Genomic DNA, 17,096 nt, shown 5'->3' with positions numbered 1-17,096 from the left:
GCTCTGGAGCAGTGCCAAGTGTCTTGCTCAGGTGGGAAGGGCAGAGGGGGCTCTTCAAGACCTAATCCGTCCCACGGGGTCCATCCATCCACCCCCCAGGAGCAAACTGCTCCAGCACGGGTCCCCCACGGCTGGGCGGCAGCTCCCCCCAGACCCCCTGCTCCTGCGGGGGCTCCTCTCCGCGGGCTGCAGCCCCGCCGCCTCCATCCACCTCCTCAGCAGGGCTCCTCCTCCTCCTCCCTCCTGACGCCCGTCCGGGGCGGTTCTCTCCCCGCCCGCCGCCCCCCGCCCCCGGCCGGCAGGATGCAGCGCTCCCTGCACGCCGCCCGCCTCCTGGGCGCCTCAGCCGCGCTCCGCGCCCCGCCGCCGCCCCCCTCTCCGCCCGCCTCCGCCGCCGCCTCCCGCTGGGGGCCGCCGCCGCGGGCCGCCATGGTGAGCACCGGGCGGGGACGGGAGGGGGGGGAGCGCGGTGACCTCCAGCTGCCGCCGCCGGCCGCCCGCAGCATGGCCCCGCCCCGCGCCGCCCCCCCGCCTCAGGCGGGCACGGCCGCGGCCTTGAGCAAAAGGGGGGGGGTTCGTCCCAAAAAGGGGTTAAGGGGGGTTTGTCAGAGCCCCTGCTGCTTCCGCGGATGAAAAATGAGAATAAAAATTCGTGTGGTTTCTGAGGGCTCTGTGGAAATAAAAATAAATTCGGGCGGTTTCTGAGAATTCTTATGATATGAGCAGGAAGAAGACGTGTTTTTGCAAAAATGGGAGAAATCTGGGTTGCCCAGGGAGGTGGTGGAGTCAGCGTCCCTGGGGGTGTGCAAGGAGAGGCTGGACGTGGTGCTTGGGGACATGGGTTTAGTGGGTGACATTGGTGGGAGGGGGGTGGTTGGACCAGGTGGTCTCGGAGGTCTCTTCTAACCTCAATAATTCGGTGATCTGTGACCTCCGAAATGCACCCTACATCATTAAGTACAATCAGTTGACCGTGGGGCTGAAACACTGGGGGGACGTGCTTATGGCATGCTGCTCAGTATAAAACCCAGATACTCCAAAGCAACCTTGGGTCTCAATATTAACAGCTAGGATACTGCATGAAGCCTCAGTCTCGGGTGCACCCCTGTGGTTTTGCCCCAAAAAATGAGGTAACTAAGGGCTGCTGGGTAAATTCCAGCAGAAAGTGGGGTGTTCGGGATTTGATGCTTGTAGTAAAATTTACTACAATGCTAGTTCCTGCTGTGTCATGCCGATTGTGGGACAGAAAATAGCATAAAAAAAAAAAAAAAAAGGAAGTCCCAAAACAAGCTGCATGCTGAGTGAAACGTGCCTTTATAGGAACCCTGGCTTCAAAGCAGGTTGTGTAATTCACACGCCGTTGGCCTGTTGGATGTTTGCCTTTTTTAATCTTTCTGTTGTGACATCCTCTAAGAAGGAACTAGAGATCGTGGCCTTCGTTTGCTTGCTGAAGACCCCAAATTGTTGAAAGGCTGCAGGCTCACAGTCAGTGCAGGCGTTTCGAGCTTTGCCGGGCAGAAGTGCGACCTGTCTGTGCTTAGGCATCGTTAGTTTTTTGGGGTTTAAATAACAGCAGATGTTACAGCAAAATGTCCCTCCATGCATCGGGAACTCCAACAGACCTTGAATTCTTACAGGAAAGCTGTGTCTTTTTATTTCCAAAAATTAAAATGCTGTCCATGTGCCAAACGAGAGTTACGGAGCGCAAATTCCATTTTCTGCTGCTTCTTCAAGATCCCTTTTGACATGCTAAAAATTATTTGAACCGAAATACTTACATCCAGAAGTCGCCACATCCTTAAATCAGAACATAACTTTCCGCAGGAAGGATTATTGCAGCAAATGTTCTTTTACTTGAATTTCTCTGGCCCATTACGGAGCAGTCGGTTCCAGCTGATGAGCTCCCTGCAGCAAGGCTTGTGTTTGCCTGGCTGTGTGAGCTTCGGACTATGGGCTCTCGGGATTTGGGGGTGGGGTGGGGGGCAGAGCACTCCCTGGGCCTGTTAAAAACGAAAAGATTTGTTTATAAGGGATGGTCATTCTGCGCTGAGGGGTGTAGCCTGAGCAAGCACCTGTGGCTGCCTTTGCTTGTGGCAGAGACAGGGGAGGCTTGGCAGGGCCCTGCTGCTGTCCCACCGCTGTGCTCCGCGCTCCTGACTACGGGAATGGCTGCAGGAACAGCTCCACGACAGATCCTAGAGCCACTCAAGAGGGTGAATATGAGGGCGTTTCTTTACTGGGAGGGTGACGGAGCACTGGGACAGGCTGCCCAGACAGGTTGTGGGGTCTCCTTCTCTGGAGATAGTCAAAACCCGCCTGGATGCCATCCCGCACAATGTGCTCGAGGTGATTGTGGTGGTTTTTCACTTAAAAATGCAGACAGCAAATTCTGCAAGCTGTTATGTTTGTCAGCCAGGCTGAAATCTGTAAGACACTTGTGCTGATTTCTGTGATACCCCCTGTACTTGCACAGATAGGGGCTTAACCCTGAGTAATGCCTGGGTGAATATCAGACGACGGTGGCCCTTGCCTGCCGGAGTTCAAGAAGTGTTTGGACTATGTCCTCAGTCACACGGTCTGAATTTTGAGTAAACCTGTGAGGAGCCAGGAGTCGGACTCAGTGATCCTTGTGGGTCCCTTCCAACTCAGGATATTCTGTGATGATATTCTCTGTACAGTTTTGTTTGGTCTTGTGTCGTTTTTGCCTTCGTTTAAGACATCTGATGCTAATTATTGTTCGTTTTTGAGTACTCAATATAGTTAAGTAATAGAATTTAGTTCAGTTACTTTAATACGGATGAAAAATATTACTTTTTTTTTCTTAGCATTTCTTGTCCCTCTTAATCAGCAAATCACATTCAGCTTCTAGCGGCTTACCCCGTTAACTTCATGAGAGTCTGTAAATGTGTGTAATGAGGGATTGGGTAGGGAAATATATATATATATATATTTAATAACAGGATTTCATTGTTAAAAGGTTGTTGAACTAGGAGGTACTGATATCTCCTGGCTCCTGTTTATCTCTGTTTCTCCATTGTTGACTCTGGAATTACGCACGAGGAATCACTTGTGCAACTGCTAGCATTTTTTGTCTGGAAGGCGTATTGCTCCGTGCTAAGTTCAGTGTGCCTGTGGGGTCAGTGTCTGTGGGAGAGTGAAAAGCGAGGTGAGGGGAGCAGGACAGCAATGCAAGAGATAGCCCAGCTACCTTTGGGCTGGGCTGCAGTTTCTTTTGGGTCACACACACACCTGCTCTGCAGGAGAACCTCTTAAGGCAGGGACGATGTCTGGTACGTGTTTGCTGGTGTACCCAAAGGCAGGGCCTCTCTGGGAACACCGCTTAGGGCAGCAAAAACACCCACCTGCCTCTGGCCATCCGCAGCGACGCGGAGCTGGGCAGGCTGCTGCACAGCCTCTGCTGCTGCACACACACAGGGACCCACAAAAGGAGGAGCAAGTAAAACTGGACAAGAAACGTGAGGAACAGTACGGTGTTGTGGTGTTCCTCTCGTTTCCTGGCCAGTTTTTCCTTCAGCATCCCCAGCATCACTTGGCAAGTGTGGTGGTCTGCTCCTTGTGAGAAGAGACGCTTGCTTTTGCTTGGCCTGAGCGTGGCTCCTGCTCTCCTAGCTGTGTGGCGTCTGCTTCTTGGACTGGAAGAGGCAGGCGGAGAGCTGCTAATACCTCTTGCCATTCTACCCATGCTTTTATTGACCTCAATTTTCCTTCAGTCCCCAAGTTGTCTCTCTTTTGAACTGCAGAGTTACTCTTCTTAAGAAAGCTGTTCCCCACCTTTGATCAGTCTCACTGCCTTTTCCTCAAGCAGTTTCCAGTAACACGCTTTTTGAGATGAAAGTCATCAAATCTGCACAAAATTTTCAAAATATAAATAAACTTCGATAGCACAGAGATGTTTCTTCCTCTATCTGCTTTTCTTCCTAGCTCCTAACATTTGATTCTCTTCCTTCACCACATTGCATCACTGACTCGGTGCTTGATGTTATCCCAAGGACTCACACCTGAGGGTCATTGTCAGGCCAGAGCTCACCACTGTACACGTATACATCCTACCTATGAAGCTGGGATCTATGGTTAAGAATTCAGAAAGGCTTCTTCCCCTTCCTGAAGACTGTGCAAGAAGGGAACCCCCTGTTGTGGGGAATAGTGAACATCTTTCTCACAGCAAACTGGGGCTTTGCTGACAGAAATCTGGGGAGAAGAAGAGTAAAGCTGCTCTTGACTGCTTCATGTCCAGTCCCATACCCTGTGGAGCTGCATTTGAGTGTGACTGCATTGTCATATATGAATAGTTTGTTTCTCTTCTTTTTAAAGAAAAAAAAGTAAAAATTTGCTCTTCATTACCTCAACTTAATTTACTTCTGGCTATGTTAGCTGATAATGCATGCTAGGTGTATGTGTGATGCATAAATCTTGCCTTACGTAAATATTGCACAAAATACACCTTTATGCAGTTTCTTCGTGTTGCTCAGCTACTTTGGTTAGGGAAATTGTCTTCTTGGTCTGTTGGATTTAAGGTGAGAATTACTGTCAGTAACTAGGTATTGGATTAGTTGCTCCCTTCCAGTACCTTAATTCTGTCAGGTGTGCCATGTGGATTTCAGGTAGGGTTTTGTTACATGCGTGTTGCTGGGTGGATGCCATCTGCATTGCCATGCCCCTTTGTAAGTTTGTACATTCTGTAAATGTAAAATGAGTTGCCAAGGCTTCAGAAGAAATCGAGTCTTTATCAGCATGACTTGTGTCATACAGCGAGCAGCCAAAGTCCTAAGTCTTTCAGTGCTGCCTGTCACCAGCGGGTCTGCTAGGCTACACATTTGTAGTTGTGATTCTTTTAGTGAGACAGGTATTCACACTAGAAAAACATCTAAAATTTGAGAATATAATTAGAAAAATACCTATGACCAGCTGTGTGTCTTTGTTATCTTTTTTCTCCTTATTGTGCATTTTTTCTTAACCATGTCTCCTTTCAAAACAGAGATGCTGTTTATTGGTGTTTTAAATGTACATATTTTTTTTTCTTTTTCACAGTCCACTCAAGAGTCTTTTAGGATAGAATATGATACTTTTGGTGAACTGAAGGTCCCAAGTGACAAATACTATGGTGCCCAGACTGTAAGATCTACGATGAATTTTAAGATCGGAGGCGTTTCAGAAAGGATGCCAGTAAGTAATTCAAGTCTATGCTCATTTATTCTCTTCCAGTATAATTCGTATGTGAGTGAATACATTTTCTTAGTCTTTTGCTGGGAAAATGGGCAATTAAAGATATTAATTTCATTGTAAGTTACTGATCTGTGGTAGTTTTTTTTAAATTTACATAAATCGGATATAGCTTTAGAATAATTAATTTATTCTTTTTCTTTTTTTTTTTAATTAGGTGAATAGAAGTCTTTCAATTTCCTGAAGACCAAAGGCTATGAATAGAGTAGTTCCCTATATAATTATGTATAATTATGTTCACTCTAGTGTTATGCAGTTGGTTACTGAAGATGTTTGGTGTAGCATGGGCTAATGTGAAGTTGCTTTTTCACTTGTGGCTGGGCTTAGAGTATACGTTGTCACGCAAACTTAGAGCAAACTTTGTCATGCACTGGTTTTGCCTGTGCTGATACAAGCCAGTTTGCCTTCAAAAATGCTATTTTGGAAATGGATCTAGATCTTCTTTTCTGTTCATGTTAATGCATGTAGTCCATCTTGATACATGTAGCATAACTGGACTTGGAAGGAAAAGGTGAGCGATGTACAGCTTTCTGTACTACTTGGGTGAATATTACTTACAATGGGAGCACAGGTCCTGCCCTAGATGGCCCCTTGGTTGCTTGATGGACTATTGCTGTATTTAAAGTCAGGAGTTTGATTTAAAACTAGATCTGCAGTATGGGTTTCTAAATGTCCTTTGTTGGAGAAAAAAACAAAGATATTTAAACTCATTCTTATGTCTCAGGTTCAAGTTATAAGGGCTTTTGGCATCTTAAAGAGAGCAGCAGCTGAAGTAAATCAAGATTATGGTCTTGACCCAAAGATTGCTAATGCTATTGTAAAGGCAGCAGACGAGGTAAGAATGAACTGTTGAAAATACTAGAACTGACATTGTATTTTTGGTTAGCTTTTTGTGGGAATATTGTTTGAAGGCTGGGGGAAGACCTGTTGGGTTTCTCAAATAGTTCAAACAAAGCATTTATAATTAAACTCTGTTTTTCAGACTCAGAAATCTTCTACTTAATGTTTTACTATTCTATGCTTTTAGACATTATAGAATACAATGTTCCAATGCATTTTGGTGTTTAAGTTATTTAAAAAAAATGTAATTTTTCCTCACTGTTAGGTCTGCTTACTTGCTTAGGGTCTTTGGGATGACTCTTACCAGATAAACAGTATCAAATTTTAGGTCAGAGGTTGGACTCGATGATCTTGAGGTCTCTTCCAACCTAGAAAATTCTGTGATTCTGTGATTCTGTGAAATTGTCTAGGAAGGGAATGGAATTTTGGGTCATTCAGCTAATGCAAAATCTGACATGCAAATAAAGCTTTTCCTCTGTGGAAGTCTCCAATCTGTTAATCCATCGCATCTCTGTAGCATGAAGACCATCTGCAGTCTGAGCAGTTTCTCTGTTGCTGGTCTGTTTCCTCTTCAGACTTAAGGTTACTAGTAAATCTGTGCTTTTGGAAGTATCACTTTTGTAGCTAAAGAGGACATGATGTGAGGCATCTCCTCTTTCTCGGGATAAATGCCTCCCAAATGCACAGAGTTATGAATGAACATAAACTGAGGTATGGTAATACCGTGTGTGCCGCTTTGCATAAATCAACAGATATGTTTAGCGAGAAGCATTGTGGCACAGAGCTTTGTTCTTCTTCAAAAGCTTTTGAGTATTTCAGTATTTGCAGAAGCCACGTCCTCTCTCTGCCATCTGTAGCACCATGAATCCCAAGCACCGGGAGCTCTGGAGAACTCCAGAATATGATTTCAGGAGGACTGCGATGTAACCTGAAAATCTGGAGGTTGTTATTCACCTCAGAGTTGTGACAACTGATCTCCTGGTTTGCATTCTGAGCTTTTCTCAGGTCGATATCCATGGGGGTGATACTTAAGAGCACAGATTTTGATTCAGTTGTAAACATACTTGGAAAAAAATCTCCAAACACACGTAAGGTTCAACAGGGATCAAACAGGACAATATTCCTACCTGTTACTCTGTCTTGATCTAAGACAGCAGTTGTCACAGCTTACCTACAGAAGATGTAAGGTGATGTAGGCATTAGTAGTTGGTAAGGACCTTGTTCCCATGGGTAATCTGCAAGTCAATACATATGAATCTTTTTAGGCCTGTGTGATTTTCTTTCATGTTTATACGCTCCATTTGCCTGTAACAAGTTCAGGTATAATTTAGGTACAGTAAAGACAGTCATGACTTCTTTTTAGGAACCTCAATTTAAAGCCATGTAGGCCCAGGGAAAACATGCCTTCCAGAAGGAAGCTATTTAATTGCAGCAGCTCTTTTTGTTGATGCAGAATATGATGTCTGTAACATGTCTGGACCTCCCATATGTGTTGTTCATTTCTGGAGAAATGTCAGTGTTAATTATACAAATACCATGTGCTGCACGGGCATGCCCACTGACCTTTGACAAAGATACCTCTTCTGGGACACCATTTCCCATAGGGAAAGACTTTCTGAATGCCTCAAATTCAAATTGTTGTGTAGTTGTTATCTGTTAGTGATGAAACTGTGCAGCTGTTGAACTTGATTTCTGAGGAGAAAGCAGGGCACCCATGCTGATGAGAAGTTTGTAACCAGATAAGGAGACAGAAAATGGATGTTTCTGATACCCAAAGGACGCTCATGATTCAAGGAGACACAACACTGAATCAGTACCCTGAAGCACCTTAAGTGCTGATTTAGAAACTACTTAATAACATCTCCCAGGGAAGGAAAATGTCTTAACCTGAACAAATAACTGTGGAAGGGAGAACCAGCAGTTGCTACCTCTGCTCCCACACAGGGAGATTAGAATCTGAATTGCTTTAAAATTTGGGAAGGAGGAGATGTTTTTGGACTTTTAAAATCATCTGCATCTTTTGGGGAAAAAGAATAGATAACCTAAAGGACCGTGTTTTAATCTTTTATTTCTGTGACTATAAAAAAAGGAAATTAAATTGTATACTTCTGTGTGTTTCAGAACTTAGTGTCTTCAAAAAGCATAGCAAACATTTTTTTTCCCTTTAAATATTTAGTATAAACAACACCATCTTTTCTTAATTATTCTAGTGTAATTATACGTATAATCATTGTGAATTTATAAACATAATGGAAAACTATTTGAGTTATAACTATAAAATTCTCCATTTATGCTGCATATTATTTTTTTCCCAGTAGAACAGCTCTTTTCTCCCATTTTCTGTTATAGGTAGCTCAAGGAAAATTAAATGATCACTTTCCACTGGTGGTGTGGCAGACTGGGTCTGGAACTCAAACCAACATGAATGTCAATGAAGTCATCAGCAACAGAGCCATTGAGATAATGGGAGGCAAGCTGGGGAGCAAAATCCCAGTACATCCAAACGATCATGTTAACAAAAGTCAGGTCATTATTCTCACATTATACTTCTTTTAATGTCAAAATTATTCTTTTTGAATTGTGAATTTCAAATTCTCCTATAGCCACTGTTTAGATAAATTTTGTATATGTTTAAATACATGTGCAAACATCTGGGAAAATATAAATATATGGAAAAGTGAGTTTTGTTTACAGCCTTGTTGACAAGTTTCCATGTTTCAGGTTTTTCAGATTAAATCAACTTTGAAATGTTGCTCAGTGACAATATGAATTTTTCAGATTAAAAACTCTGAACCTTACCTATGACAGATGAATTCATACAGGTTGTAGTGAGCAGAAGTGGCCTGGTGACAACCACTGTTCCTGCAGCCAGTTTTAAAGAAGCTAAATATAGATCCAGTTACTAGACACTGAATACATGTAGCTGCTATCTCCCTACTACATTACATAAAGCACGTAGAAAAAACAATAAATTGGCTAAATGTCCTGTAATTGGCAATATTTTTCCCCAGGCATCTTAGTACACATTTATTATACTTCACTCTTAATGTTTTCTTCAGATTAGTTGAAGTTTGAGCCAGTAAGTTGCTTGCATCCCTTCCTGATCTTTTGTGCTTGGGAACTATGGAATTACCACTACCTAATCAGTATGTTGAAGTTTTAAAGTCACCTACAGTTTCTTTAAAATCTTCCATCCACTGTAGCAATTTATTTTTTTTTGTCCCAGTTGTGTTATGAACAATCTATTTATGAGGGTATAGTTACTTTCTGTGGGTATAGTTATAACAATTTGATTTTATTAGAGAGATGTTAGGCCGGAGTTCAGAAGATTTGATTATTTCTTCTGAGTGACTTGTGGAACACCACTAAGTTGCTTACTCTGTGGTTAATTTCTTCTACTTTATAAAATAAAGAGAATAGAGCGGTACATGTAAATCTTACAGGTACTATGGTTAGAAAAGTCTGTAAACAAATTTCTTGATATTCCTTCACAGAGTTCCAATGACACTTTCCCAACAGCAATGCATATTGCTGCTGCCCAGGAGGTTAACGAGGTGTTGTTACCTGGATTAAAGAAGCTTCAGAATGCACTAGAAGCGAAATCCAAAGAGTTTTCCCAAATCATAAAAATAGGGCGCACTCACACACAAGATGCTGTTCCGCTTACGCTTGGACAGGTAAAAAATAAATAAATAAAACATTTGCTTGGGGGTGAAAAAAAGTATTTTTGGGGAAACAGGCAAATTTGAGGAGACCTGAATTAGTTGATAGTTTAAGATAAATTAAGTAGCTTGCTGAATCTCAGTCACAGTATTTTTATCTTTTTTTGGAGTTTTCTGAATGCTGTACTCCGAGTAACTGCATTGCAAATTTTCTTAAAATTTTCCATGCATGTTTTATGTCTAATGGTAGCAAGATATAAATGATTTCAAAATGATGTGTGATTACCAAGTAATGAAACACATTTCTTTTATACTGGCATCAGAAGACACAAGGTAGATTTAGTCTGTAATCTGTAATCTTATATAAATGAGGTTTTGACAACATACAGAACTACTGAGTATTTAGAACAAAAATCTTTTATCATATATGATCAATACATGATCATATATATATGACAAATCTTTGTTATTATATTGTCAAGAATGGCTTATATTACGTTACTTGGTAAGATATTAATTTAAACGGAACTGATAAAAATCCATAGAAAATTTGTGGGTGTTTATTTTAGTTAGTAAGAAGCCTACCTGTGCATTCCTTGGGGGACTGAGAGTGAACAAAGCCCAGGAGCCATTTACTAATCGTAACTAGAGACTTTGTTCATTTAATTTGAGATCTGATTTACCTTGGATTCAGATTCTACTAAGTATGTTACTGAGGTATAAGGCAAGAGAAAGATGCATTGGTTATAGATTTTTATGTACGTAGGTTGCTTTTATATGTAATTGCTCCTGCTGTGTGAGCAGGCTTATAATAGATGTAAATTTTCCTTCTTAATGAGAATATCTTTTAGCATCTGGGTAAATTTCAGTTTCTTCTGGTTTTCAAGTAAATGAGCAGTGTTGTTAAAAATCTAAATAACTCTATATGCTTATTCCTGTTTGTCTTCTTTGTGTTTTATTTTTTTTTATGCTCCATTCTTCCACAGGAATTTAGTGGCTACGTGCAACAAATTAAGTATGGTGTGGCTAGGATTGAGTCAACCATGCCAAGGGTCTATCAGCTGGCAGCTGGAGGGACTGCAGTTGGTACTGGATTAAACACAAGAATTGGCTTTGCTGAGAAAGTTGCTGCTAAAGTGGCTGAACTGACGGGTGAGGAATGACATTTCAGAGTTACCAGTAAAGCAGTATGTAGAAAACAGTCAAATTCACACTAAAACTTTCAGTTTCCATGCTTCTCCAAGTCTCAATTTGTTTTTGTATTTTAGTAAGAAGCTTTCTGTTAATGTTGTATGTTGTAAGCCTTGTACTGAGGATTTTGCATGCAATGTATTTTCCTAATTGTGCTCAGTGCAGCGAGAGTGACTGCCACCAGTAAGGTTTATTGGAGATGGGTTCTGTTTCAGACTTCTATTATTAGCCCAGCCATAATATGCCTGTCTTGATCTCTGTTTCTTTGACTCTCTTAATGTACAGTGACTTGCTGCAAAAGAGGGGGGGAACAAACAAACAAAACCCTTCCAAAAACCACTAGTTTATTCAAGTGAAAGAGTAAAAGTTAGCTGTCTAATTTCTGATGCTGGCTTTCAAGATCTTTGTAGATCTTGAAACTTAATTTACAGAGCTGCTGAGTGTTTTAATTGTAAACTTCTATGTCACAGTATCTGTCTTAAAAATGCCACCAAAATGAATGCGTACATCTTTCATGTAAATTTAATGTCTAAACATCTAAACATCTAAACATCTAAAACTGCTTATCAGCAGTATTTTTATGTTAATGGGTCTGTTCTTCACAACTTATTAGAGGACCAAGATTTTCTTGTACCCTGATGGGGAAGCAGTAATGTGATGAACAGCAGCTGCTGAGAAGGGCTTGTTTTGGTGCTTGTACAAGCTTCATTGTACAAGCCATGAAGCTTGTACAAGCACCTGTCCCATCTCACCCTTGTTAGGTGTACCATACATGTGGGTTGTACAAGTTCAAAAGAAGAAGAGCAGACTGTGTAAGTTCCCCGTGTTCTTACATAGGAAGCAAAGGCAAAATGGAAAGTTTGGAGTGATTCTGGCAACTGTGAGGTGCAGAAGCCCATGCAAATGGACCAGGAGCCAGTGTTTGGCAGGAGCTGCAAAACACGGCAGAAATTCTGCTGTTCCTATAGTAAATGGGATTATACTACTCTTGTTTGAACTGGTAAAGTAAGCTCAGACCAGTAATTTTGTGGCACAAGTCCAGCCCACAGTCAGTGTTCCTGCACACATCCTTACTGATGCCCATTACCGCTAATAAAATTCTGCTGAGAATTTTCTTCCAGGGGAAGATCCTGAAGAAATTTTTTTGGTTGTGGAACTTAGCTGCAAATTGCAGACTTAATTAACATAAACAGAGCTGTTGACTGTAGTTTCAGGCATCTGAAGTCTTCGTTTTCCCATGTTCCATCTGGTTTGTTGTTCCTTTTCAGTGCTGATGCTTGGATGCATCTTTTTTTTATCTTTCAGTAGCTAATTCTGTCGCAATTAGTTTTTATTTGTCCTAATGTCTGCACTGTGCTGCAAAAACCTCTATTTTCATAGCTGGGAGAAAACATCCTTAAAATTGATGATTTTAAAAAACTACCTTGATTTAAGAGAATAAATGCACGTTTGGGCTAACCTGCAAGAGATTATTGACATTTGTATTGTGGTGAAAAGCAAACTGCTGTGTTGCTTTGTGTGCAACGCAGTATGGAAGTTTGACATTCATAACTTTGCTGCAGGTTGATGCTCAAATGTCATGCTTTTCTGTATTTTAGCGCCTTTTGTTATGCCTTTTGTATTGAATTGAATCAGTTTTTGAAATATGTTTTTGAGGAAATGTCTAGAGAAGAGAAAAAGTAGCTTACAATATTGTTAATATAATTTTATGTTAAGCTAATTAAGTGCTAGATCATCTGCTTTATGTCTGCATGGAAGTGTCTCACTGGTTTCATATTTCCCACCCTTCCTGTAGGTTTGCCTTTTGTCACTGCTCCAAATAAATTTGAAGCCCTCGCAGCTCACGATGCTCTAGTTGAACTCAGCGGAGCTATGAACACAGTGGCGTGCAGTCTGATGAAAATCGCTAACGATATTCGTTTCCTGGGTTCCGGACCACGCTCTGGTCTAGGAGAACTCATCCTGCCTGAAAATGAACCAGGAAGCAGTATCATGCCAGGTACAGAGGAAACACACAGAGGAAAATCAGAGAAAAATTGTCTTTTGTTGTTGTTGTTGTTGTCGTTCTGGAGCTTACCAAAGGTCCAGAAAGATACTTACCAAAAGATACTTAACCAAACACAAATGTTAGTAAGTCCACCATTCAACACTTCTGTCAGTTTTTCTTCTCCTTTATTTCACCAGAACTGTGCTCATAAAAATGCTTGCACAGCTGTGTGTTGGCAAGTATATGAAAGTGAGTAATATCTGTAAACATGTACTATATTAAAACAAACATACTTCTCAAAACCTTCTTTTAGAATTGCAAGATCACTACTGTTTTTATGTAAAGACTTTATGAAACAAGCTTTACATGGTCTAACCTAATAATTATAGCATCTACTAGTTGAGGATGGATTGTATTAGCAATACCATGATGTAAATTGTCTTTACTTCCTAACTATTAATTATGCACTCACATTTTCCTTTGCTGCAATGATCCCATTCTATGGGAGGATAAGAAAGTATAATATAATATTCTCTCTCCTAAAAAGTTCGTACATATGGCTATTGTACATCTAAAACTGTTCTAAGCATGTTCTTGTATGATAAATTATGAAAGAAACAAGTTGTGGGTATGTCTTGCTTTAAAGAAGCAGATAATGAATGCTTTTATTAGGATTAATTCCAGAAACGAAATCAACTGTAAAACTTTCTTGTCACGGATACTTGAATTTTTTTTGTTGTTTTGTTTTCCTGACAAAGTAAACATAGTGTAATAGTTTTGTTACAAAATACTTTTAACAAACTAGTTAAGTGTCAAGTGAAACTTTTTAAAGTTGACTCAGATTTGGTACTGATTTACCAGAAACATCTACCTATTCAAATAAAGACAGATAATAATCTCATAACTATTAAGATCTGTGGTAAGTGACAGCTGCTTAGTTCATGCACATTTAATCCAGTTCTCAAGGCTTGGTCGATTGCTAAAGCAGCTGCTGGTGTTGGAGGTGGCCTTTTGTAAAACTTTATATTCCACAAATCTTTCTTCCCTTTCAAAACAAGAGAATATGACTGAAGGTTTTACATGTTTCAGAGAATGGGAAATTAATTAAGACCAGCGAACTTTGTTTGAAGTTTATAAGGCATAAGAAATCCTAGTTGAATTACTGCAACAGTACAGTGAATTTAACATCCTTTATGGATTTATTTTTTTTATTTTCTGAGGTGAGCATATGAGTAAGACCTTACCTCCTACAAAATACCTTCTGTTCAATGTGATTTGGTAAATGAGGGAACAAATGATTTATTTATTTATTGTCTTATTCCTTGGTAACCTTCTTCTCTCCCAAACAGGAAAAGTGAATCCTACCCAGTGTGAAGCAGTAACCATGGTGGCAGCCCAAGTTATGGGAAATCATGTTGCTGTTACTGTAGGAGGTAGCAATGGACATTTTGAACTGAATGTTTTTAAGCCCATGATGGTAAGTTCAAAAAGTTGTAAAATGTCTAGGACTCCTGAAGTCATCATTTATTCAGTCAGTTAACTAGGGAAAACGCTTAGTGAATTTTTGGTCAATACAAGCACTGGAGAATCTGATAAAAAGTGAGCATAAATTTTATTCTTTTGTATGGTAATTACTGTTATTTTGACAGGGGACTGACAGTCTTTTTATATGAACTTATGTTATGCTGATAAGCATAAGATAAAAAGTGTGTTCATTGGTCAAAGGAAGCAGGGAGAGAGGACCACAATCTGAGACAAACTTTTTTTCAAAGCCAGAGAGAATTTATTACTTTAGCTAAAGATTAGGACTTTCTTGTTTTATACATGTAAACTATCTGTTACTAGTATCTGTTACATGCTGTTACCAAAGCATTGTATGCTTTTGGCAAGTGTTAGGTAAAATTGTAAATGATTAGTCTTAGATGTCACTTCTACAAATGCCGCTTCTACCAGGATACACCAGCTGTTTCTCTATACTTAATTTTAAAAAGTCAAGATAATGAAGTGTTACAAATCACCTGGTACTGGAATGTTTTCAGATCAAGTCATAATACTTTTCTACTTTGGGTTATCTACTTTTTTTCTTAAAACCAAGAATGAAAAACAGGAGAAATTGAGGAAAAGAATATAACAGTAGGATCAAATCAGAAGATTGTGGAGAGCTGTGTGTAAGATGATGAAGGAATACTGTAGATTAGGTTAGGGTAGGATGATACTTTAAAGATAATGAAGGTGGATTGTGGAAAAGATCCTAATATTATATATATCAAAATCAAAAATTTTGATTTTCCTGTCTTTTTGTTAGAGATTGGAGTCATGAGGGAAGCAGTATGCCTTATGTTATTTTTTACACTACCTATACTGTCTGGTAATACTTTTTTGTTTAAGTACGTTAGAAATTATTGAAAGAAAATTTAAATTTTATAATCAGCATTTTTTTTCTTCCTAACTATTTGTTTAGGGTACTGTTCCCCCTCCCCTTGCCATTTGAACAAAGTCTTAAGCATATAGCACCTAGTTTCCTGGTTTTGACAGCCCCATACCCTGACCCACACCCCCAAAAAATGATATCAGAACATAAGTTCTGATAGAAACAGACACCCCTCAACAAGAGAAAAAAAAAAAAAAAAAAAAGCAAAAAAGCTGGTATGTTACGGATTGTCAAAGCAGACGGCTAATGCCAGACATCACTGTACGCTTTGTTTTAAAATGTCTTATTTTGATTGGTACTGGGGGGTGGGAGAGAAAATGACCTTGAATTAAATTCCTTTACGTATTTTTTTAGTTGGAATTTGTGAACTGTTGTAACTAAACGTCTGTACATACTGTGGTCTTGTTTGGGCAAGAGTTCTTCATCTCTTACATGATTTTCACAAAATTCCTTTAAATGGGAGTGGCTGAGCTTAGCCTGCAGAGGGAGGAGGGTGTGTTATTTTATGTACTACTTCTCTGCAAGTTAGAAGCAAGTTTTGGGGGAAAGAGGAGCATTGGATATGAGCAAATGTGCCTGACTGTCCAACTATTAACTTATGAATTTAATAATTGGTACTTTTTTTTTCTTTTGCGTTAGATTAAAAATGTTTTAAACTCTGCAAGACTTCTTGGAGATGTTTGCGTATCTTTCACTGACAACTGTGTAGTGGGAATCCAAGCCAATACTGACAGGATCAACAAACTAATGAGTGAATCTCTGATGTTGGTAACAGCACTTAACCCACATATAGGTAGGTTTAAAGCTTGGAAACTTCTCCCAAAATATTTTGAAATATTTCACAGTAATGTTATTTTGCATGCGTTATTTGTATCACCACAGTGTTTAGGAACCAAGTTCTGGGCCAGGCCAAGAGTTAATTTACTTGAATGTCACAAGTTACTATTAGTGGTGAAAAGATACGTCCTGCTTGAATAGCAGTGCATTAAAGGAATGATTCTGAACAGAAACCAAGGAAAGGAGATTGAGAGAATTTGTATACCTGTTGTCCCAATTTGACCTCTAATAATAATGAAAAGTGAAAGATTGCAGTCTGAGATTTTATTTTAAAGAAGAAAGTCACATAAAATGTTTATGTAAATGCAGCGAGGCCTGTTTAAGATACCTACAGTAGGAGATTGACTTTAAGACCTACACGAAGACCAATTTAATTAAGGAGTACAATACATCTAGTGGATGTATTTCTGCAAATCGAGATGTTTAGTAATAGCAATACTTAGCAAATGTATTTTTTAAGATGAAGCGTTCTACTTTTTCCTCATGACTAAAGGAAATGTTGTGAAACTGCGAGTGGCTGAACTGCTCGTGTGGGTTTGTTGCAGGCTACGACAAAGCAGCCAAGATTGCCAAGACGGCACACAAGGAGGGGACGACGCTGAAAGAAGCCGCCGTAAAGCTGGGCTTCCTCACGTCCGAGCAGTTCGACCAGTGGGTCAAGCCCAAGGACATGCTGGGGCCCCAGTGACCGCCTGAAAATCAACGTGTTCTTAACTTAAAAGAGAATAAAACAAAATGAATGTGATTTGATTAGTTTGGGCTTTTGTGTTTTTGTGGTGTTTATTGCTTTGGACACATCTGGGCGCGCGGTGAGGGCACAACCCCAAGGGATTGGTGATGGGGGCACCCCCTGACGGGAGTTAGCTGCCCAATCTTTGCGGGGCACTGCCCCTTTAAGGCCGCTGCG

The 17,096-nt window shown here is 40.4% G+C and overlaps 1 protein-coding gene across 1 annotated transcript; it reads left to right on the top strand.

Moving 5' to 3' along the window:
* The first annotated feature begins 276 nt into the window (after window positions 1-276).
* On the top strand, window positions 277-16,939 carry FH (fumarate hydratase). The gene is made up of 10 exons (XM_084281517.1): window positions 277-432; window positions 5,050-5,184; window positions 5,966-6,076; window positions 8,431-8,607; window positions 9,576-9,758; window positions 10,730-10,895; window positions 12,730-12,933; window positions 14,271-14,398; window positions 15,992-16,145; window positions 16,735-16,939. The coding sequence occupies exons 1-10, from the start codon at window positions 304-306 to the stop codon at window positions 16,875-16,877; spliced, it is 1,530 nt and encodes a 509-aa protein (XP_084137643.1). The 5' UTR covers window positions 277-303; the 3' UTR covers window positions 16,878-16,939.
* Window positions 16,940-17,096: the final 157 nt, after the last annotated feature.

The sequence above is a fragment of the Netta rufina genome, assembly GCF_964035555.1.
Source record: "Netta rufina genome assembly, chromosome: 2".
Taxonomy (NCBI): domain Eukaryota; kingdom Metazoa; phylum Chordata; class Aves; order Anseriformes; family Anatidae; genus Netta; species Netta rufina.
Note: the sequence above shows the minus strand (reverse complement) of the source record. Positions and strands in the feature narration are given on the sequence as shown.